This window comes from Suncus etruscus, chromosome 6 (assembly GCF_024139225.1).
Source record: "Suncus etruscus isolate mSunEtr1 chromosome 6, mSunEtr1.pri.cur, whole genome shotgun sequence".
In the NCBI taxonomy this organism is placed as follows: domain Eukaryota; kingdom Metazoa; phylum Chordata; class Mammalia; order Eulipotyphla; family Soricidae; genus Suncus; species Suncus etruscus.
Genome location: NC_064853.1, coordinates 123,774,109 through 123,797,666, shown reverse-complemented (window position 1 = coordinate 123,797,666; position 23,558 = coordinate 123,774,109). Strand labels below are relative to the sequence as shown.

The 23,558-nt window shown below is 35.5% G+C and overlaps 1 protein-coding gene across 1 annotated transcript in view; it reads left to right on the top strand.

The window, feature by feature from the left end:
* Window positions 1-23,558, top strand: part of TENM2 (teneurin transmembrane protein 2) — a 1,185,834-nt gene that overhangs the window by 449,023 nt on the left and 713,253 nt on the right. Inside the window, exon 4 of the mRNA XM_049774568.1 lies at window positions 18,432-18,500. Coding sequence (XP_049630525.1) covers window positions 18,432-18,500 — 69 coding nt within the window. The remainder of the gene's footprint in view (window positions 1-18,431; window positions 18,501-23,558) is intronic.

Below are 23,558 nucleotides of genomic sequence, written 5' to 3'. Positions count from 1 at the left end.
AATATGAGTAGGAAGCTGTAACTATACTCACAAATACAGTCACAGTGTTTCAGTGGGCCAGCTCCATAGACTCACTTTGTTCTAAAGAGAGGTAAACCAAGCAATGATCTAATATGGGTACAACAGCCACACAGGTAAAAACTGACAATCTTGGGAGGAGAGGGCAGGCCAAACCCTGCCCTGCAGAAGCCACACCTGCTTCACATCCATCACCTATCACTGCCACTTTGCTTATGGCCCTGCCTCACCATTCCTCTGATTCTCTGCAGACACCAGTCTGATCAAACTCCAGGTATTTCAGTATTTGGGCTGATATTACCAGGGCTTTTTTAGAGTGAGTGTGGGCATCCTCCCTCCTGCCATCCCTCCCTCAACATTCTCTTACACCTGAGAGACCTGGCAGCTGAGAACATGCCCCCACAAAAGCTGCAGTATTAGTAATAGTGCTTTGAATTCCTGGACAAATTCATTTGTATTATGCTGTCATACCCATAGGAATACATCAATTTAAATGCCAATGTGTAACTGAGGTCTCTTAATATTCAGCAACAAATGAATTAACAGAATGGTCAGCTAGAAACAAGAGCTTACCTTCTGCCAATGTCTAATGACCTCATTGGATAATGACTTCATATTATAAATTTTACAAATTTTCTTGTCACTGTACTTCTTTTTTAAAATGTTCTTTTTTTTCTTCCTTTCTTTTATTTGTTTTTTGGTCTAATTTATTTTAAATAACTTTGCTCTCACTTATCTGGAAACAAATGTACTGTGGCCAACTATGTCAACCATGTGCTGCATTTTCTTTAAATGAAGTAAAAACAAGAAAAACATGAGTGGGAAGATTGACCAATAAAAAAAATCCATGCCAAACAGATTTATTAGCATGTCCACAACTTGCAGTGATATGAAAAGTTCCAAGGAATTCTCACTATTCTGTATTACCTGCTCACTGTCTGTTTTGAGGGTAGCAAATTATACTGCTCCTGTTTTCTCTAGCAAAGTTTGCAAAGCTTTGTTTATTTTATTTGGGAACCACACTGATTCACTCCTGAGGATGTTTAAGGGCCCAAGAGTCACTAGGCTTCAAACAAACTGGGGATTCCTGAATATAAAATATGTACACACCCCCTTTGAACTAGCTCCTGTTCAAAGTTTTAGCTTGTTTGTTGCTCAGACCACAGGTATTACTGCTGAAAGGTTGGGTGACTAATTAGGCTGCTGGGGACTGAAATCCTGTCAACCTTTCAACAAGGTTACAAGCCTATCTTATAGTTCCAGCCCCCACTTGTTCCCCCATCTAACAATGTTATTAGAATCCTTCTAACACTAACTTGAGTGTTTGTGGTAACAACAAAGAGATTCCTATAAGAACCACCATACAATTGTACTTTCTCTTTTTTGCCTAATTCCAGAATTTAATAGGAGTCCCACAAAAAAGGTTCTATTTACTTTGATATGAATGCAATTCATTTTTTTTCATTCTTCTTGTTTTGGGGGCCACACCCAGAGATGCTCAGGGTTTCTTCCTGGTTCAGCATTAAAGAATCCCTCCTGACAGTGCTTCGGGGGTGGGGATGGATGTTGTATGGGTGTTGAGAATCAAACATGGGTTTGCCCCAAGAAAGCAAGAGCCCTTCCACCTTTAAGAGAGGTCCTTTTACTACAGATGACTTCGTGAAAGCTGGTTTTCAGTCCAGACTGAGATGTAAAAAGTAGAATCTACAGGTCAATAATTTTCAGGAATGGAAATGTCTCACTGTCTTTCTCCTGGAAATATGATCATGTCTGAGTTGTATTTAAAACAGTTTTTGTAAATAAGACTCAGCAATCAAGTCATATTTGATGGTACACAGTTCATTTGGTCGAATGATACTTAAATGTGATTTGACTTTCGGCCCATTTCTGATGCCAAAACCAGTTATTAAGGTAAAGTGTGCAGGATGAGAGGTGGTAGAGAGTTGGGGGGCGATAACTCTTTAAAACTACTAGTTTAACATGTCCACTTCACTAAATTCTTATTTTATTTATTATAGTCATAGAAGATGAATACTTGTTTTTAGACTCATTCATAAATGGTGCATGAAAGTATTTGCTGTACACAATTTATAGATATGTCTCGTTTTTGTAAATTTTTAAGCCCTTCCAGTGCTGCTTAGGTCTTGTTACTGGCTCTGTGCTCAGGGATCTTTCCTTGCTTGGAGAATAGTATGAGGTGAAAGAGATTTAACAATGGTCAGATGGGTGCAGGGCACATGTCCTACTCACAAATTATCTCTCCAGTACCCTTCAAAATATTTCTAGTCATGATTTTTGCATTTCAAAATTGTCCATCATCTTGCACCTACTTTTCAAGCATGTCTAAAGTAAATAAATCCAAATTAATTTGTTTGTGAATGTTCTATCTTCATTCACATAATTAGCCATCAGACTTAAACAACTTTTTTAGTATGAAATGTCAGTTAATTATTAATACATGTTATTAAAACAAAACAAGTTGCCAGAAGCATTTTTAAATTTGTAATTGGATTTCTGTATGTTGTGTTTGAGTCTAACTTAACTCTCAGACTTCTTAATGGTAAATGAATTGTAAAATTTTTAAGTAAGTCCTGCCTTCAGGTAAATAAAAAAGTGACCACCACACAAATAGATAAATTCAATCATATCTTTTTTTCTTTATCCCTTGTGTAATTTTTATATTTTAATATTTTAGTTGTAAAGATCTCACTGGCTAGATGTAATAGTATCAACTCTGTATGTCATTCCTCATTTAAATTAGTATTTCTAATTGTGTGGTATTGTCTCTATTGAGGATATACTATGTTTAAAAAATATTAAACATGCAATATATGGTCTGGAAAGACAGTACAGTAAATAAGGAGTAGATAAACTTGCCTTGCACATGCCTGACCCAGGTTCAATCCCTGGCATCCCATTCCATGTGGTCCCCTAAGCACTCCCAGAAGTAATTTAAGTGCAGAACCACACGTAACTCCTGAGCATCGGTAGCTGTGGCCCAAACACAAAACCAAAAAAAGAGCAATATAATCCAAAAAGATACTTAAGAAATATATGGCAAAATATACCTCTTGATATAGAATTTTCAACCTCTATAAAAAAAATAGCACTTAGATAGCTGCCATGTTCCCCAAAATACCTCTTATTCTGGGGTGCCTTCAGGTCAGGATGTGTGTGGGTGATCCCTGCTGTGTGTGTATGTGGCACATGAGAAATCATAAAAACAGTGACATGAATGTCATGGATAATGAATAATTTCACCTTCAACTTTTGTTCAAAAGTGTCAGGCCACTAAACTCTCAATTTGTCTGCAGAGCTCAATGAAAACATAAAATATAATGAAACAATCCTAAATTATTGTGAATGGGCTAGTAAGAGAGATTCTCTAATAAATCATTGTTATAAAAGAATCATATTTTTAGGGACTGGAGTGATAGTGCAATGGTAGGGCATTTGTCTTGAACGCAGCTGTCCCAGGTCGGACCTCGGTTCTATCCCAGCTTCCCATTTGGTCCCCCAAGCTAGGAGTGATTTCTAAGCAGAGAGCCAGGAGTAACCAACCCCTGAGCATCACAGGGTGTGGCCCAAAAACAAAAACCAAAAAAAAAAGAACCATATTTTTAGGGACCGGAAAGGTAACACAGCAGTAAGGCATCTGCCTTGCATGTGGCCAACACAGGACAGGCCTGGGCTCAAATCCCAGCATCCCATATTGTACCCGAGCCTACCAGAAGTGATTTCTGAGTGCAGAGCCAGGAGTAATCCCTGAGCACTGCCAGGTGTGGCCCCCCCCCCAAAAAATCATTTAAAAAATAAAATTTTATGTTTAAAAATATGAAATCCACAATAGTGGGAAATGAGCATTGCGAAGGGTAATGTACATTCTATGACTAAACTCAATTATGAACAAATTTGTAACCATGGTGCTTAAATAAAGTAATTATTTAAAAGATGGAAAACTGGGAAACAACAAAATAAATAAGTAAATAAAACATTCATTTTACATGTTAAAAATGAAATCTACAATAGTCATTTTCCCATAGCTATATTTCTATTTCTACTATAAAATTAGGACTTGTCACTCTAGTATGGGGACCTGGCAGTTAAATAATCATTTACAATTGATTATTGGTATAGGGAATTACTCACCCTAGGAAGAGTTCTGTGACTTAGAAGATAAGATAGTCAACTCTAGTTTACTGAAGGAACCCCAAGGAACTAGTAAAAAAGTGCACGCAAAGTCGTGATTTTTATTAAGGAACTTATGAGGCCAGTTTGCTGATCTCTCCTTGATCAGAATAATTTTCACTTGGAACTTAAAAATCAATTGGCCCTAACAAATTTCACCTGAAGCATTTTGGAGCTTTGAAGAGAGATGGGAAAATTACATTAAAATGACTCTTCTCTTCTTCGTCCTCCTTCTCCCTGTAATGGAAAAGAAAGGCTGGTAATGCCCAGCTCATTGGCTAGTACAGCTCCAAGTACAAAGAAAGGACAGTAGGGGTGGTGATTTTAATTATCTTTGTAAATTAAACTATGTGCTACACTCCTGTGATTGAAACTCATTACGTTAACTTTATTGTTTAGTTATGAGTGTAAACCTCAGCTCAATTACATTATAAACAAATCTTGATGGCTCCACACATTTGCAGAATTTGAAAGGGAAATATATATTTTATACATATATTATATGCATATATAGCCAGAATTTAGCTTTTAGCTAAATCTTTTAGCTGTTGCTTTTCTATATATTACCTTAACAAAATTCACAATGAAGCACATAGTTCTTTGTAATTTGTCACAATGCTCGAGAACTATGCCAATGTTAGGAGCTTTTAATTACAAATTGAAAAAGTTAAGTAGGTGTTTTACTGTGTCAGCTTCACAGAACAACATAATCTCATACATAACCTTCTGTTTCAAAATTTTCTCGTGACTTGGCACACCAGGCTTCGTTTTTCCCTTATTATCCCAGTGTCACTGGTATTTTCAGGTATTCTATTTTTCATCGTGCCAAATAAAGGTCATTCTTCTGTAGTTTTTGCTCCCTCGGGATATTTTCCACAACTGTCAGATCATCTGAGCTCTGGTGACTGTTGACTAATTGTCCTTAAATGAAATATATTAAAAATTTTAATTGTGGTAGGGCACAATTCTATGTTTTTCCCTTGAGCTGCTGTTGAATCACTTTGCTCACTTAGGATACTTATTTAGAGACAGTTTTTACTTTACTGGAAATAATTGAGGACATTCAGCATGCCAAACTGATGAGATTAACCTGAAAACTTACTCTGTTTATTAACTTTTATTCTAAGTTTTAAGGTGGATGCCTTTCATGGACACATAGCTCATTTACTTTGTCCACTTCTTTCTTGGAATTATCTCTTATTCTCTCAGTCGCAATATTTTGATTCGTAGTAGTTACACACTTGAGAATATCATAATGATGAATTTAATACACAATTAAAGCTATTTGACTTTTCTAGCAGAGGTCATTATTATTAGTGGTTACAGTAATGAGCATGAATATTAACTTAGCACTTATCATGTGCTAGACCATGCTAAGCACTTCACAGGCATTGTCTCAGATAATTTCAACAAAATGCTATTACAAGAAAAAAATTATCATTCTGATTTCATCCTAGGTATAGGGATAACAGCAGCTTAGAAGCTATTTACTAGGACTGGACCTCATTTGTGTGATGATCACCCACCCCCCAGTCCATAGGGTGGGAATAAATTGAGTTGTGAAACAGTATATCACAATGAAGGTAACTTCATTCGTATGCCTGGCTGCTGTTTTACTCTACACATATTTTTTTTTTTTGCCAAACTCTTATTTGTCTTCTAGCTTTTTAGTGATGTAACTGATGTAAATATGGCACAAGTTTAAGGTGTACAATATGTTGATTTAATATGCTTGAAAGCTGCAAAATGATCACCATAGGGCATTTGCTAACACCTCGATCATGTGACTTAATTTCCATTCTTTTTGTGTTGCACAAACATTTAGCATTCACTCTTTTAGCAACTTTCCAGTTAGTTGTAAGACAGCATTAACTATAATCCCTGTGCTATTTATTAGCTCCCCCAGAACTTATATGTTTTGTGTCTGGATATTTACTCTTTGGCTAACATCTCCTATTTTCCCACCCTCAACTCTCCTTAAACACAATGCCATTCTCAGTTTCTGCGAGCTCTTCTTTAAATTCAATGTGTAAGGATCTCTTTCAGTGTGAGATATTCTCTGATTTACTTAGCATAATCACCTTGAGATCCACCCAGGTTGTCAAAAAGGCAGGATGCCCTTGCTTTTCATGATTAATTAATATCCCTTTGAACATATGTGTATGTAGATATATACACTACATATTTTATACATGAAAAAACAGGTCAATGTGTCATGAGCATTTGCATCCTGAACCTAATACAGCACTTGGGGCACACACACATAAAACTACATAAATATCCTTTCAATTTAATTTAAATGGTATTATTTTTATGTTTGATGTGTTCACTTGGGAATGTGGTTCTATTAATAGATTCATAATTTAACCTTCAAGGTTTTCAAGTTGATAGTGACTTTGTTTCTTCAAAATGCAACTACATGTTGGCTAACATCTTCTTTAAAAGAATTTATCATGTATCCATGAACAATATCCATGATGGGGCCATAGTTTCTCATAACATATTTAGTGAATTTCTGAGTGAGGTTGCAATAAGCTATCACTGCTTTCAAGCTCTCATCTTACTTCCTTTGACAATATCATTGCTCCTGGAAGAGCACTGTTTCTGAACAGGGAAATATGTATAAAGGATCTACATTTAGTGTTTCATGTTGTAACTATACAAGCACTATATTCCTCAATACATATTTTCCACAGGAATAATGTAGATTTAATTTACTACAGTAAAGCAAATATCAAAATAGGTTGTCATATGACTTTTTGTTCCTAGTAAGTACTGATCTTAGTCTGTTACATGTCTAGCTGCATCATGACTGAAGATTCCATGTAATTATTATGTAGAGACAAAAAAGTGAGCCCTTGCTATTAGAAAAGTGACAATAAGGCACATATTGGGTGCAAGGTTTCTACAAACTTTTAATTTGTAAAGAATGCAGTAGCTGCAAAGTAGAAAGCATAAATTGAGGAGTAATAGAATGAAGTATTCCTATTATGATCTCACTGTTATCATCTTTATATTTTATTATCTATTTATTTTTACTACTTAAGTGCATTATTTTTATTAATATTTTTATTTAAGTACCATGGCTACAAACATATTTGTAGTTGGTTTCAGTCAAAAACGTACACCCCCTTCACCAATGCAAACTTCTCACCACCAATTCCCCATCTCCCTTTTTCCGCTCACCCTGCCTGTCTTCAAGACAGGCATTGTATTTCTACCACTCACTACCATTGTCATAACAGTTGTTGGTGTCATTATTTCTCTAACTGCACTCATCAATCTTTTTGGTAAGCTTCATATCATGGGCTACTCCTTTCAAGGCTTATCTCTGTTGTCTCTGGGTATTATTACTATACTATCTTTTATTTTCTTAAATACCATAATGAGTGAGACAATTCTGTGTCTATCTCTCTCAATCTGACTCATTTCACTGAACATAATTCCCATATTCATTCATATGTCAGATAATTTCATGACTTCATTTTTCCTGATAGCTGCATAGTATTCCATAGTATATATGTACCACAGTTTCTTTAGCCACTCATCTGTTGTCGGGAATCTGGTTTGTTTCCAGATTCTGGCTATGGTAAATAGAGCAGCAATGAACATAGGTATGCAAAAGGCATTTTTGTATTGTGTTTTTGTGTACCTAGCATATATCCCTAGGAGTGGTATAGCTGGATCATATGGGAGCTCAATTTCCAGCTTTTTGAGGAACCTCTATATTGTTTTCCATAAAGGGTAGACTAGATCCCTTTCCCACCAGAATGAATGAGAATTCCTTTCTTCCTACATCCTCTCCAGCACTGATTATTCTTGTTCCTTGTAGTATGTGCCAGTCTCTATGCCATAAGATGCTACCTCATTGTTGTTTTGAAATTTGCATCTCCCTGATGATTAGTGATGTGGAACAATTTTTTATGTGCATTTTGCCCATCTGTATTTGTTCATTGAGGAAGTGTCTGTTCATTTTTTTCTCTCCTTTTTTTTATTGGGTTTGATGATTTTTTCTTATTAAGTTCTGTCAGTAACTTGTATATCTTAGATGTTAGCCCCTAATCAGATGGGTTTTGGATGAATAGCTTCTCCCATTCCGTGGTGGCCTTGTTTACTGGTCACTATTTTCTTTGAGGTGCAGAAGCTTCTCAGTTTAATATAGTCCCATTTGTTTATCTCTGCTCCCACTCATTCAGGCAGTAGTGATACTTCTTTGAAAATGCCTCTAGTTGCAATGTAATGGAGCGTTTTATCTCATGTTCTTCAATATATTTAGTGGTTCCAGGTATGATATCAAAGACTTTAATACATTTGGATCTAATCTTTGTGTATGGTGTTAGATGGAGGTAGGAATTCATTCTCTTGCATGTGGATCACCATTTGTCCCAGCACCACTTGTTGAAGAGGCTTTCCTTGCCCCTTTATCAAAGATTAATTGATTTTATGTCTGGAGAATATTTTCTGACTACTCATCTATTCCATTGATCTGAGGGTCTATTTTTATTCCAATATCATGTTGTTTTAATGACCATTGTTTTGTAATACAAGTTAAAGTTGGAAAAAATCATGCCTCCCATCTTCTCTTTCCTAGGAATTGCGTTAGCCATTCATGGGTGTTCATTGTACCAAATAAATTTCAGGAGTGTTGATCCACTTCTTTAAAGAATGTCATTGGTATCCTTAGAGGAATTGCACTGTTATCATCTTTAAAGTTGAAGCTGACAGAAAAAGCTGTTGGCAGTTGTCTCTAGTTTAATCTTTTGTCGTTATTGTTGCTTTTAAAGTTCTCTTTTTAAAAAATATATTCATTTAAGTACCATGATTACAAACATGTTTGTAGTGGGGTTTTAGTTATAAAAAAAAACACACCCCTCATGAGTGCTGGAAACAACCCAGATGAGTGGCTAAAGAAACTGGTACATTTAGACAATGGAATACTATGCAGCCATCAGAATAAATAAAATCATGAACTTTTCCTATACATGGATAAACATGGAAATTATTATGCTGAGTGAAACAAAAAGAAAGAGACAGACACAGAATAGTCTCACTCATCTATGGGGTGTTTTTTGGGGGGTGTCTCACCTAGTGATACTCAGGAGTTACTGCTGGTCATGCACTCAGAAATCACTCCTGGCTCGGGGGACCATATGGAACACTAGGGGATTGAACCATGGTCTGTCCTAGGTTAGCATGTGCAAGGCAAACGCCACAGCTTGTGCCACCACTTCGGCCCCTCATCTATGGGTTTTAAGAAAAATAAAAGAAATCATTGTAATAATACACAAAGTCAATAAATTTGAGGACTGGAAGGACTGGCCCATGATATGAAGATTACCACAAAGAGTGGTGAGTCCAGTTACAGAAATAACTACATCAATAACTATCATGACAATGGTAGCGAGTGAGAGATCTAGTTTAGTCTTGTTGGTTTTTGTTTTGTTTTGTTTTTTGTTTGGTTTGGTCTTTTATTGTTTTGTTTTATGGCACAGCTGGCAGTGTTAGGAGTTACTTTGTCTATGTGCTCAGATATTTTACCTGGCAGGTTCAGTGGACCATATTTGATGTCAGGGAATCAAACCCAGTCAGCCATTGTGCAAGACAAATATCCTACCCTATGTGCTATCACTCAAGCACCTTGTTAGGTTTTTTGTTTGTTTTTTTATTTTTGTTTTGGGGCCACACCTGATGATGCTCAGGGGCTACTCCAGGCTATGCACTTAAAAATCACTCCTGGCTTGGAGGACCATATAGTATGCCATGGGATCGAAATGCAATCCATCCTGGTTCAGCTGCATGCAAGGCAAACACCCTACTGTTGTGCCATAGCTCTGGCCCCAGGTTTGGTTTTTTTTTTTTTAACTAAAAAAGTCCACCTAGATTTTTTCTGTGTTCTTAAACTGTCATTGCAATACTTTCTATATAATTTTGCTTATATAGTCTTATTTCATTTTGTTTCTATAATGCAAATATTAAATTATAGTCGTTTTTCAACTCTGATTTCAAAGAGAATTAGAATCCTGATGAAGTACTCTCTCCCTCCCTCCATCCCTCCCTTCCTCTCTCTCTCTCTCTCTCTCTCTCTCTCTCTCTCTCTCTCTCTCTCACACACACACACACACACACACACAGTCATTAGAGGAGGTGAGATTTTGTTGGAAGATCCCACCTCTTTATTACTGTCATTCCTACATTCTTATATATTTTGTTTTATGCTTTACTTTCCACAGTTTTATTGTATGATGCATAGGCATTAGCATAAATTCCAAATTAAATAAAAATAGTCCTATATAACTTAACTAATTCACAATGTAGTTGAGAAGAAATAAACTTAACCAAAGACAAGTGTTGACTCTCCTGCAAGGAGAAAAGATAAAAGATTATAAAAATTCAGAACAAAAGTTTTTTTTAATTTTAAAGACCCCCCTTCAGGTTAAACACTGAAAAATCAGAAAGAAAATAAAATATGCGATGAGCCTGGAGGAAAGAATATAATTCAGCTATTCCTGGGGCTCAGATGGGAATTCCAAGAGCAGTTACATACTGCTTATTTCTCATTTCTGTTCTAGAAAAGAAACCAACTATTTTCCTATTTCACCAAGTCTTAATGCTCCTTCGCTGTCTGTTCCTTCAATAGATAAAAGCTTTGCTTATCTTCCTCAAAGAGTTCTTAAATAAAGATATTTTAAGGGCTTTGTCTTTAATTTTCTGGCATAAAGAAATATATTCTTCTTGTTGAATTCTAGTCGTTTTCTTTGAATAACAGAATTGAATAACTAGGGTTAAAATTATCAGCTCCAATCTACTTATCTAGACTACCTAGTAGGCCTGAGGTTGTGTTTAAAGCTGTCTGAACTACATAGAATTATATGGAATGATCTATCAATTCTGTGTGCCATTGGCATAGAATGAAGGTGTACTGGTAAGTACCTTTGTCACATATTTCCAATCACATATTCAATTAGCTCAGATTAGGGAAGCGTCCTCATTTTGGGTCACTAAATACCACTGAAAGTCTTTATTTCCAACTTTCTGCAAGAGGAGTGGCATTTGAATTAGAGTTTCTCTCGGTTGAAGCAATTTGTCGAGGCAATCTCAGAAAGTCATTATCAGCCTTTATAGCAACACACCTGGATTTCCGAGCACAGCTGAGTTACTGCGCATTTAAGTCATGTGACATTCTGGTGTAGAGTTTAAGCAGACAGGCAATTATAGAGTTGGATCAGGAAGCTCCAGATTTGAAAGTAGTTCAGTATCCCTTGGCTTGGATTATAAATAAACTCAAAGGTTAGTTTGCAGGCTGCAGAGATGACTCAGAAGTCAGGGGACAATAAGCACTATATTCGCCAGGGCTGAAGTTTGATCTCTAAAACCATATGGTCCCTTTACTTTTGCCCCTAGTAACTCATCATGTGGGGTTCCAGCACCACAGGGATCAAGCACTTAACCATCTGGGCTGGGTGACTTTGTATGGCTAGAAGTGGACCCAAGGCTGCCAGAGCACTTAGGGAGGTCCAGAAGTGGGAAGTGGAGATGTATCTTGAGTTGATGATGACACCATCATCTAAGACATCCTTAGAAATGGTAGGATGATTCATGGAAAGCACTGGAGATTGAGCTTACTTGTGCGTTGAGCTAGTGATACGTTTCCAATAGGTGTTCTCTGAAGCAAATCTCTAATTGTAGGTGTTAATGGCCAAGGTAATTTGACACTGTTCACAAAGTTACCCTGTTATCTCTACATCTTACTGCTTTAAGTTGTGTTTCCTAATGTTTGTTATTTGAACAGTCCGGTTAAAATGAATGCAGGGATTGGAAATGTAGCTAGGTGGTAAAGAGAACACTTACCTTCCATGTGTGAAGCCCTTTGTCCAACACCTAGCAGTAGAAAAGAAGAAATAATGGTCAGACAACTGATAGTGTTTAATCAGCATGATTTGTATTTCGTATAAGTTATAATCCCTAAGCTCCCAGGAACACATTTGAATTATTGGCTGCAATGGACTGGAAGCATGATCACATTTATTCCTCTACATGAGCAGAAAAAAAATGCCATTCTCTGTGTATGCTTGTTTTCCTTGTACTATATTTCTTTGGCAACAAACTTAGCTTCTTAACAACACTTATTAGGTTTAGCAGAAGTCTCAGATTTATAGCAAAGTGATTTTTAAAATATAGTTTATCCATTATTCTCCAATGACACAAATGTCATAATTACCTTTGAAACTCCAGGAAAAGCAATTTAATTTTCCCATGTCTGAGCCTTTGTGGGATCTGTTTTTATGAAGTAGGCCTCATTTTGTTTTTTTCCCTGCCTTTTATAATTTTCAAGTGAATAAGTTGCAGGATTTCATCTTACATCGAAGCAAGCAACATCAGAGTAATCGCAAAGCACTTCTCGTTGTCACTGCCCTTAAATTATAATTGATTAGTGCACAAGTAAAAAATCGAGGAGGGTTTTGCAATAAAATAGAACGAGGTGTAACTGGTCTGAAGATATGATTTTATTGTGGAAGAGTAGAAACACAAAGGTTTCCCCAAAGTCTCATTTTTCATAGCTACTAGATAAAAATCTGTAACTCTCATTCCAGTGGGGTTTAAGCCATTTGTTGGGTTTAATTTAATTGGGTAGAAAGCCAGGAATAATGGTTTACTTTGAGCTCTCTTTTATCTTCCTTAGTAATGTGTCACTTACATGAACTATGGACTCTGTAAGGCCTTTTGAAAATACCTCTTTAAAGTATGCCTGTACTTATTAAGGCGCTAAAATGTTTTACTTTGAGGTGTTCAGAGGCCATGAAATATAGAATATCATTTTAATAATAGAGTAAAATCCAGCAAGAGGAAAGTAAACAGCAACCTGAGGCAGAGCCCAGGGTAACGCAAGTGAAATTTGCTTCTCAGTAGTTTAAGTGCACAGCTTTATGGCAGACAAAGAAATGCCTTATGAGGCTGCTTGGTGGGAAACACTTAATAGTTCCGGGAGTCCTCTACAAAACCTCATTACTGATGTTTCTAGATTTTTATTTTGACATGGTATGCTCTGTCTTTGGCCTTATGTCATTTGCAGAACCTACTGGAATGGCCACTTTCAAGCAGGTGTGTTTGACAGGCTGAAGCCAACACACATTTCTCTGTGTTGTTGTTATTTTTTAATCTGCTCTAATGAAGTACACTTATTCTTAGCCCCGAGTTGTCAGTGATGCTCCTGTGATTCCTCCTGTGATTCTGCAGAAGCCTTGCTGGTTCTCAAAATAGCTCACCCTAGACATTCAGGAGCCACTGCTATGGAAGGAAAAGTAGTTTCGCCTGCCTTGACATCCTATTGTTAGCTTTGCTCTGGAATTGGCTGGAAGTGCTTATCCTGCTGACCAAGACTGTTCTCCTGGGTCTTGGGGTGGTCAAATAAATGCCAGCATTTCTCTGGTAAGGAAGAATGATACAGCATCCCTTAGTTTCTGTTCCTCTTTAGTCTTCTACAAGCTGATTCTGCCAATGTCTGAATTACCTGTTCTTTGGGTTCCACTGCTGGCTTATACATAGAACATAGAACAAAGGTTTTCATTCCCCTTTTTTATGACAACATGTTCTTTCTTGGAGCATGTTAACTTCCTAGGTCTCAAATTTTTTTTTTATTTCTCCAAAGGCCAGGTAGTCTCAATATATTTTATTATGTGGTGTTATTCAAGATATTAGATAGATAAGCATAGTATTTCTAACCATACAAAACATTTATCTTGTGGAGACAACAGGGAGGGGAACACCTAATTAAGTCTGTGACTCTATATGCTTTCCACAGAAATTGTCAGACAATATTATCACACTGATATGGATTGATGTATAGATGCTTCTTAAGTCTTCTACTGCCATATGGTTTTCAGGAAATAATTGCAACAGTAGCAATCTTCCTAGAATTCCAAAGGAACATACAATAATGATGTTTGGAAGGATTTGAACTTTAATTATAACTACCTGGATCTCCATTTCAAAAGTGTGTGTGGTTATAATAGCATGAGTTATTCCATGAAATGTGATTAGTGGTTGTTAATAAGTATGAAAGAGAATCAGAAGAATGAGGAATTCCTTTGGCAGTTTGGAGAGGGCTTCTTTAACAAAAGTGCAAGATCAGAATTATTGATTAGTAATCCTAACTTTGAAAAGTCAGAGAAAAGTCACTCCCTACCCAAGTGACATTGTGTCCCATCTGAGTATGAGAGCAACTTGTTTAGTTTGGTGATGTAAACTTCCAGCAGGTTCTTGAAGGTAAATGTTTAAAATGATACTTTGGCTCTTTTGTTTGTTTGTTTTGAGGCCACACCCCATGATGCTCAGGGGTTACTCCTGGCTATGAGCTCAGAAATCGCTCCTGGCTTGTGGGGACCATATGGGATGCCAGGGGATTAAACTACAGTCCATCCTAGTTCAGCTGCATGTAAATGCCCTACTGTTGTGCCACCGCTCTGATACCAATACTTTGGCTCTTATGCACATTGTACTTTGTTTGTGCCTATGCAAAATAATAAAATAAAATAAATAATAAAAGAAGAAATACACTGTTTTTTAAGAAGTTGCTGGTCTGTTCGGTTTTTTCACTCTTGTTTTGTCTTGTTTTGCTACCTTTTTCTTCTTTTTTCCTTTCTTTTTGAAATAGTTATTTATAACACCTAGTTTTTCTTTTTCCTCTTTCTTTTTTCTTTTCTTCTCCCATATCTTTTCTTAGAGCTCCAATAGAACAACATTACTGGAATCACCTTAATCAGCCTCATAATTTGGGGGGGGGGATGGATGATACCAACACCAGGCAGGCGAATGTTCATTTGGTGGAAATAAAAACTGATCAGACATAAATACCAAATCCAAAATCAATGACAACAGAATCAATACACAATCTACAACAAGCTATAGAAGGAAGGAACAGTGGCACTAGCATTACGGGGGTAAAGGAGGAAGATGTGGGATGCTTGCTGGGAACAGGGGTGGAGGAAGGACAACGCTGGTGGTGAGAATGCCCCTCATTCATTGTCACTATGTGCCTCAAATATTACTGTGAAAGAATTGTAATTCACTTTGGCCACAATAAAAATTAAAAAAAAATTCTAATATGTAATATGTCATTAGCAAAGTGCATTTAAGTATGAAATTCAACAGCCATATTCATTTCAGATTATATATATATATATATATATATATATATATATATATATATATATATATATATTTCAACAGAGTTGCCAAGTTACAATTTCTAGTCTGCAATATGTTGACTATAAGTAAGTGTTTAAGTACATTATTTATGTCACAACAACCTCAGAGGTTAAGTAAAGCATTGTTTTACTTTGTTTGGTTCTTAAATATAGATACATAATTTAGAATTTTTGTAGATTTACTTTCATTTTGTCTCAATATTTTTCAGAATTCTATCATACATAGATCCTTAGCTGTTTAAATTCAGGCAAACAAGTTTCAATGAAGTATTTTTAATAGCTACAGAGTTAGGAACTGCTAACTTCTGAGAGTAGCTAAAGGAAATGATTCAGAACCTTATCTCCAAGGAGTCTAAAGTGAACTGATGACAGATAAGCAAATCAAAGGACAATATTTAGCTTATCATGTAAATATTTGGTGCAATTTTATAGAGTATATATAATCTAGATTTATTTAAGAGACGAGGTACCTAGTTCATAGTTGTTAATAAAAACAATCTAACCACACACTATAATTTCCATCATTGTAACACATTTTCTTTGAAATCCCATCATACACCTAAAACAACTCCAAGTATACTTTTTTATCATAGCTTCTCTATATATTTTAATGCAATGTGAGTGGAAAAAGTTAAATTTTAGAAAAAGTCTCTAAGAAGAATTTAGATAAATTAAGAATTACTTCTAATGCCACACCCATGAACTTGTCTTTGCCTGGTTCTAAGCCACTCTGCATCTCAAAGAATTGTGGCTTTTGCTTATGGTCTAGACTAGCACCATCATGCCTTGATTAAGATATATTCTTCATATGTTTACAGATATACCAAGACAGGGACACCCTTTTAAATTATGTCCACCTTCTCACTTAGGCTAATACTGTTTTAAATTGCATTGAAATGGGAAGGCTCCTCAATATAATGATTTTCCACATCTCATTTACTTGTTGACTATTAATAAATGTTTCCTGGGTTGCATTCTGTGATTTTTGTCTTTAAAACTTCTTTCAGGGTTTTAGCATCATATTCAAGAGGCCAGTCAGAGTTCTGTGCTTGCAGCTTCATTAAAATTCTGTCCTACACATCAACTGACTCACACTTTATAATCTATCAGAACACCTGTTTTCTTTACAATGGCCACGAGGCAGCTCAGAACACTGTGGTATTTAGCATTTAATAATGAGCACAAGATATGTATTTTTGACACTTTAAATTTTCTTTAGAAAAGTGCATGGAAAAAAGCCAAATTTGAATGAATTATCTAAATTTTTGCAATTTTGTAACATGAATTTTAACCAAGTTTTGGAAAAAATGTGTATCAGAAAGTGCTTTCTCCCTTTGTCAGTGGGCATTACTTTGCCTAACTAGGAAAGGATGTGGAGGGAAATAACTTTAAAATGTCACTGCATAAACTAATAGTGATATAGAAAGTATTTTAAGAATACTTAAAGCAGTATTACTTTCCTTATTTACATAACATTCTCATACACCCTTCATTGTAATTCGCACTCTGAAAGGAAGCTTAAGAGCTTAATGTCACTAATAATATTTAGATAAATTTATAATTAGGTGACTTAAGTCAGTAATGGGCACCCGACTTATATGTATTGCCCATATGTATTATTATAAATATGAATATATTCATTTGCACATGTATGCATATGTATTATTTTTAGTGTAGGCATGTTTAGAATGTTATATTTAGATGACTCTCAAGATAATTGTATTTATTTAAAATAGTTCAAGACAGAGATAGGGATAGTAGATAGTCTCAGAAGAGTGAAAATCTGTCACTGTATTATGCAAATGTAGAAGTATCTCCTAGTGCGTATGAACTGTTATAGTTTTAAGCACTAATAGAGGACAAACTGCAAGTCGATTATTGTAATCCTACGGTGCTATCTCATCAGAGAGTGGATTAGGAAATCTCTCTCTGCCGAGGGGCCTAAACAAGCATTTTCATTTACTCCCTGTCGGGCCATTGACAAATGGAGGTTTTTATTTGGGACCATTTAAAAACATGTACAGTTCACAAATCTACTTTATTGTTTTTGTGTTTTTTCTCACTTGGCCCCTTTCTGAATCTGCACTCTTTGGGAAAGGCTGGTGTCATTCAACTTTATCATTAACAGACTTCTGGTGTGCTCCCCCAAAGTGAAAACTTGTTTGCCAGTGAAAGAAAGAATGTGGAAGTTGAGTGAGAAAGTGGAGGAAAATCAGGCCCATTATTTGCAAAATTATTTCATCGTCTAAGTTGGTGTTTCCTCTTTCTCTCCTTTGCCAAATTTCCACACACAGGAATAATCTTCTGGATCTCATGTCCCTATTTTAAGTGTGAACATAAAGATAATCTCATAATTTAAGTGTTTCTCTATCTCAACCCAATTAAAAGCCTGTCTCTAATGTCTCTCCCTCAAAGTTCCATGAAATTGCTCACTGTGCACTTTGATGAGACAGGAGGAAATGTATGACTAAATGTAGTTAAGTTGTATCAGAAGTGTTGAGTGATAATAATCACATAAAGAACAGTCTAAAATTTGTAAAGCTAAACTGAGGTTTGAATGAGAAAAAGGTTTAATATCTGATCCCATATGCATTATTGTTTGTTCTCCAAGAGATTTACACATGCCAGTCAAATGTCATTTCCTATCATATACCTTCTAATGAATTTTTTGTTGTTTTTGGATCACATATAGTGGTGCTTAGGGATCACTCTTGATGGCTTGGGGGACCATATCATCAAATCCTGGCCTGCTGTGTGAAAGATAAATGCCCTATTCATTATTACTCTAGGCCCTATATTCTAATGATTTTATTACCCACATTAAAGCTCAGTAATGAGCTCAGGATTACGTCATGATAGAGGACCCAGTGAGAACCATATGTATAACTTGAAAGGCCATATTCATTTTATTTATTCTATATCAGTATGCGATACAATTTTACAATACTGTCAGTGATAGGCTTTTATGTGTAAGATATTATAATATCACTGCCACCACCCACGTGTTCGTTTCCTCCACAGTTGTGCCGGGATCTCCCCTCAGTTCCTGCCCCAACTCCCCACTCTACCCTACCAAGTCTCTCCAACACGGTGAGTCCTATTCTATACAGCTTTTAGTTATGTTATATTTAGCCAATCATTGTTCTCTTCTGTGCTTTATATACCACGTATGGAAAAGATCATTTCATATCTTTCCCTCTCTTTCTGGCTGACTTCACTCAGTATGATCCCCTCCAGTTTCTGGCAGCAACTTTTATGATTTTTGTAGTTTCTTATTGCAAATAATGTCATTTCTATGCATAAGAGTTTCTTTATCCAGTCCTCTGCTCTAGGACATTTGGTTTGTTTCCAGATTTGGGTATTGTGAATAATGCTGTAGTGAACATAGGAATACAGATGCCTTTTCTGAGACTTTTGGGGGCCCTTGTGGTAAATTATCAGAATTGGAAGTGCTGGGTCATAAAGAAATACAATTTTTAGTTTTCTGAGAAATGTCCAGATATTTTTCCAAAAGCACTGAAACAATGAATCTTCCCACCAGCAGTATATAAAGCTTCCTTTTCCCCCATATCTACAACCAACACTGGTTGTTTTTATTATTTTTGATATATGCCAGTGCGGTGTATGCCAGTGTGATAATGCCTCACTGTTATTTTGATTTGCATTTATTTCCCTGGTGATAAGTGACACAGAATATTTTTTATATGCCTATTATCAGCCAGTATGCCTTTTCTAAAGAGGTTTCTATTTATCTCTTCTCACTTTTTGATGGGATTAATTATTGTTATTGTTATAGTTATTGTTGGGCTTTACCTGAGCTTTATATAAATTGACTATTAACCCTTTGTAAGATGGGTTGTGGACAAATATTTTTCTCCTAATTTTTATTCTTTTTTATTCTACTCATTATTGTCTTTGTAAAAAATTTTAATTTGATGTGATTTCATCTGTTTATCTTTGCTTTCATTTACTTAGCCCATGGGATTGAAACATTGAAGATACATATTTATCTTATTGTATCTTTAAAAGGATCAAATAATTGAAAGCTGAATCTCATTTAGTGATGGTCAGTTGGTTGACATCAGGAACATGAGGGCAGAGATGTTGCTTTCAAAATTATCCCAGTGATTAGACTACTTGAGTTTAAATTTGCATATTTAAAGAAGTCACATGGCCTATTATCTGTATCTGTGTACATTTTCTCACCTTTGTGGACACTGGAGAAATTTCTCTGATTAGATATTTGTTTGAGTCAAATCACTGTTTTTTAATTATATTTTACCCTATATTGTTCTCTCATGAATTCTTTCATTTATTTGTTTTGGGGCCACACCCAGTAGTGTTCTTGGGTTACTCTTGGATCTACTGCATTCAGATATCACTCCTGGTGATGCTCAGGGGACCATATGGGTTGCTGGAGACAGAACCTAAGTCAGCCACAAGCAAGGCAAGCTCCTTACCCACTGTACTATCTCTCCGGCCCTTCTCTCATGAAATCTTATGCATAAATCTTCTTCCCCTTATCTATACTAAAACTGCTTTGAAGGCAGAAACAAAATTATAACTCTATGTTTTCTACAGAGTCCCAATCTTAGGCCACATAATAGTTCTTTGAAAGTGTGCAAACTAGTTGTCCAACTAGAGTCCTTAATATAAATCTTATTTACATATCTACCACTGATCTCTTGTTTTGGTAGGATGATGACAGGTAGTAAATATTAGCATACTCCATTCTCTCAAAAATGTTAAATAATTCAACCTGAAGTTCTGTACTTTGTGGTAAAACAATACAGTTACTGGGTTAGAGCGATAGCACAGCAGTAGGGCGTTTGTCTTGAACGTGGCCAACACAGGACAGACCCCTGTTCAATTCGGCAGCCTATGTGGTTCCCTGAGCCTGCCAGGAATGATTTCTGAACAGAGACAGGAGTAACCTCTGAACACCACCAAGTGTGATCCAAAAAACACAAACAAACAAGAAACACCCAAAACCAGTACAGTTTCTTGAAGATTCTAAATATTGACTATTCTTTATTTGTTGTAGGGATGATTCAAAATCCAAAGTTGTTTTTATTACCTTTAGATGAAATGGAGCAATTTGAAAGCATCCAACAATTACTGTTTCCTCTCACATAACTCTTCTAAGTAAACATGGAATTATAGTTTACTTATGAAAGACAATTCTAAAATATGTAACCAGTTCACCATGTGTCATACTTGTATAAGTCTGTATGTTATTTTCTAGGAATGTTTTTTAATCTATAATTCATAATCAAAAGGTGATTGTTTTTAAAAATTGCATACACATCTATTCACAAATAAACTGTTTGGCTTTAGATAGGTACTCCCAGAAACATGTCAAATTAAAATTCAAGTTAATGTTAGTTTTCACTTTCATATGCTATTTATAAGATGAATCTGTAGAAATGAATAGTTTTTGAGATGGAGAAAATGAAAACGCAGTGATATCTAGTACAACACAGAAAACTCTTTCAAAAAGAAATATTATTACAAAATGTTAGAAATTAGAAACGTTTTTCACTGTTTTATGAATAGAGAAGCAATGGAATCTAAACATTTCCTTGAAGTTCAAATTAGAGTAAGTGATATCAGATACTTAATTAACCAATGCCTTTAAGAAAATAAATATAGCAGAAGGAGCAGGTGGAGAAATGCACTTTTGAGCCTTGAAGTTTTTAGGTGTTTCCTATAGCCAGTATATATTTGTACTAGAGATTAGGTCTTCTTTTCTGAGCTTTGCATATCAAAATGTCTACACTTTAGATGCCCATATAACACCCCACAAAATGGTCATGAAATAGCAGGAGCTCTGCAAGAAGCAAATGATGTCTCAAATGGTGCATAATTAAATCTGGTGAATTGTCATCAGTTAATGTCAAAGTCTCTTTAATGTTTTAAGTTTGTTTCTGTCTTGCTAGAAAGCAACTTATTTATGTTCCTTCAGTCAAGTGTAGAAGATGGGTAGAAGATGGGATTTTTTTAGGAAGGTAATAAGGAAGGCTAAATATAATTGTTAATGGAAGATGAAGAAAAAGGGACACGTTCTAGATTCATGTACATTCTTCTAGAAACAGATTTTCCTAAAGACAAATTTCAGAAGTTATGCCACATTGAGTTCACAGTTCCTACGTCTAGGATTTGAACTGTGGCACATGGGGCTTACATTCTTGCTACATTCATGTTTTCTTTATTTTACTCTGATTTACTCTACATATTTTCTCCATTATAACATTTACAACTATTTCAGCATCCTCATGCCTTGGCTTCCACAAGGTCTATGAGTATCTATCTGATTGACATTACTTTTTGACATTAATCTTCAGCTCCAAAACCTTACGAATTCTTTCATGAATTGTCTATTCAACAGACCTTAGCCTCTGATTAATTAGCAAAGATTTTATGTGATGAAAATAATAGAAGAGTCAAATTCCTGGTCATAAAAGTTGCTGATTTTGTGGGTCATTATTGTTGGTTGCTTCACAGAAGATAATTTAGGCAATAATGGGCCATGGTAAATAGGTCTCAGTAATAAAAACCATCCAAATTTGGGCAATGAGAGATGGAGGTTGCCAAAATGAATTCAGTTTCTCAGACCAATTTGGTTAATCTAAAATAGTTTACACCAATGAAAGAAAAGCATATCATTACTCAAATATTTGATCAGTTCTTCTTGAGGTGGGATCAGTTGATTTTGTTTCTACCACCTTTTCTTAATAATAGTGAGATAGAGACAGAGTTCTCAGATTTTGAATATCTTTTGACTGAATAAATAAGCTCTATTAGTAAGTTTAAAATTAAATATGATGAAAGCAAGCCACTGAATGTATCCAGGAATTCTCAGAAGCACTCATCATGTGAGGCTTAAAATCTGACCAGTTGCAGAAATCCTTATCATTTCAGAAATTAATTCCATTAATACGAATTCCATGTACTTTGGAGGAGCTCTTGGATCAACAGTAAAGAAAAGATTGCTGTTGTGTTGAAGTGTGAAATTTATGCAGAAAGGAGTCCAAATGTGACTTGGCCACCTGAGGCTTGGAAAGGTGTAAAAGTTAGCTAATGCAGCACTGTATCAATTTCTTCCTGTGAATTACTGTGGTTTCTCTAAGAATATATCTTTAGAAAAAATTTAATTAAATGATTTTACCCTTTTATTTTCATGTATCAAAAAAGAACATCAGTGTACAATATTAATTTATAGTGCCCGTTGAGTTCTGAACATTCTATATTAACCCTCAATTTGTATAACCCAATCATAGTTTTCAGTTTTGCTTAAGACCTTTTTAATCTTTCTAATAAATGGTTTAAAATGTAGTCTCATGCATTTCTTCTTTTCCATTTAGAAAATTATCAGTTGAGTTGTTCCTGTGCAATTTATCTTAATATCTCTATTCTCTAGTGTATTAAATACTACTTATATCATGACAAGACCTTTTTATAGTCATATGAAGTGACTTAAATGCTTTGGATAAATTATTTTCCTTTAAAAAAAGGCCCATTTGGAGATGGACTTAAAGCTTTTTCTTTAATAGATTGAGAGCTTTCCTAGACTTACCTTTGTTCAAAAATAGCAGAAACCCATTTTAATGATCAAAAGATAAAAGTTAGGACTCAGATGAACATAAAAGATATCTGTCGTGTGACATGCATAATGAGAAGAGTGAGAGCATATCTTTGCTTAACTCTACCCTGGTCATCCGCATGTCCTTGGGGCCCTTTTGTCCTCATTGCTTCTAGTTTTTTTCATATGTAGAACTAAAGAGATATGGACAATTTGTTCTCTAAGAATAATTTGCTGATATTATCCATTCATTGTATACCTGATAGTAAACATTTTGCTCCTATAATTTTATAAAGCTGGAATATAAAAATTTAAATCTATGAACCTATTTAGAAGTCATAACTTTTTATGTTCAGAAGACAAATGACCTGGCAGAGAATAAAGGTAAGAGTGAATCTCAAGATTTATTCTGAGGGATCACACCTGAACTGTGAGAGCCTCATATCCTCAGAAAAATAAGTTACTACTACTATGTCCTAATTTGTGTATTTTGCCTTTTTCCCCCCGAAAGTAGCAAAGAGTAATCTTATACAAATACTCTGTCACCTAATCCACAGTGATGCTAT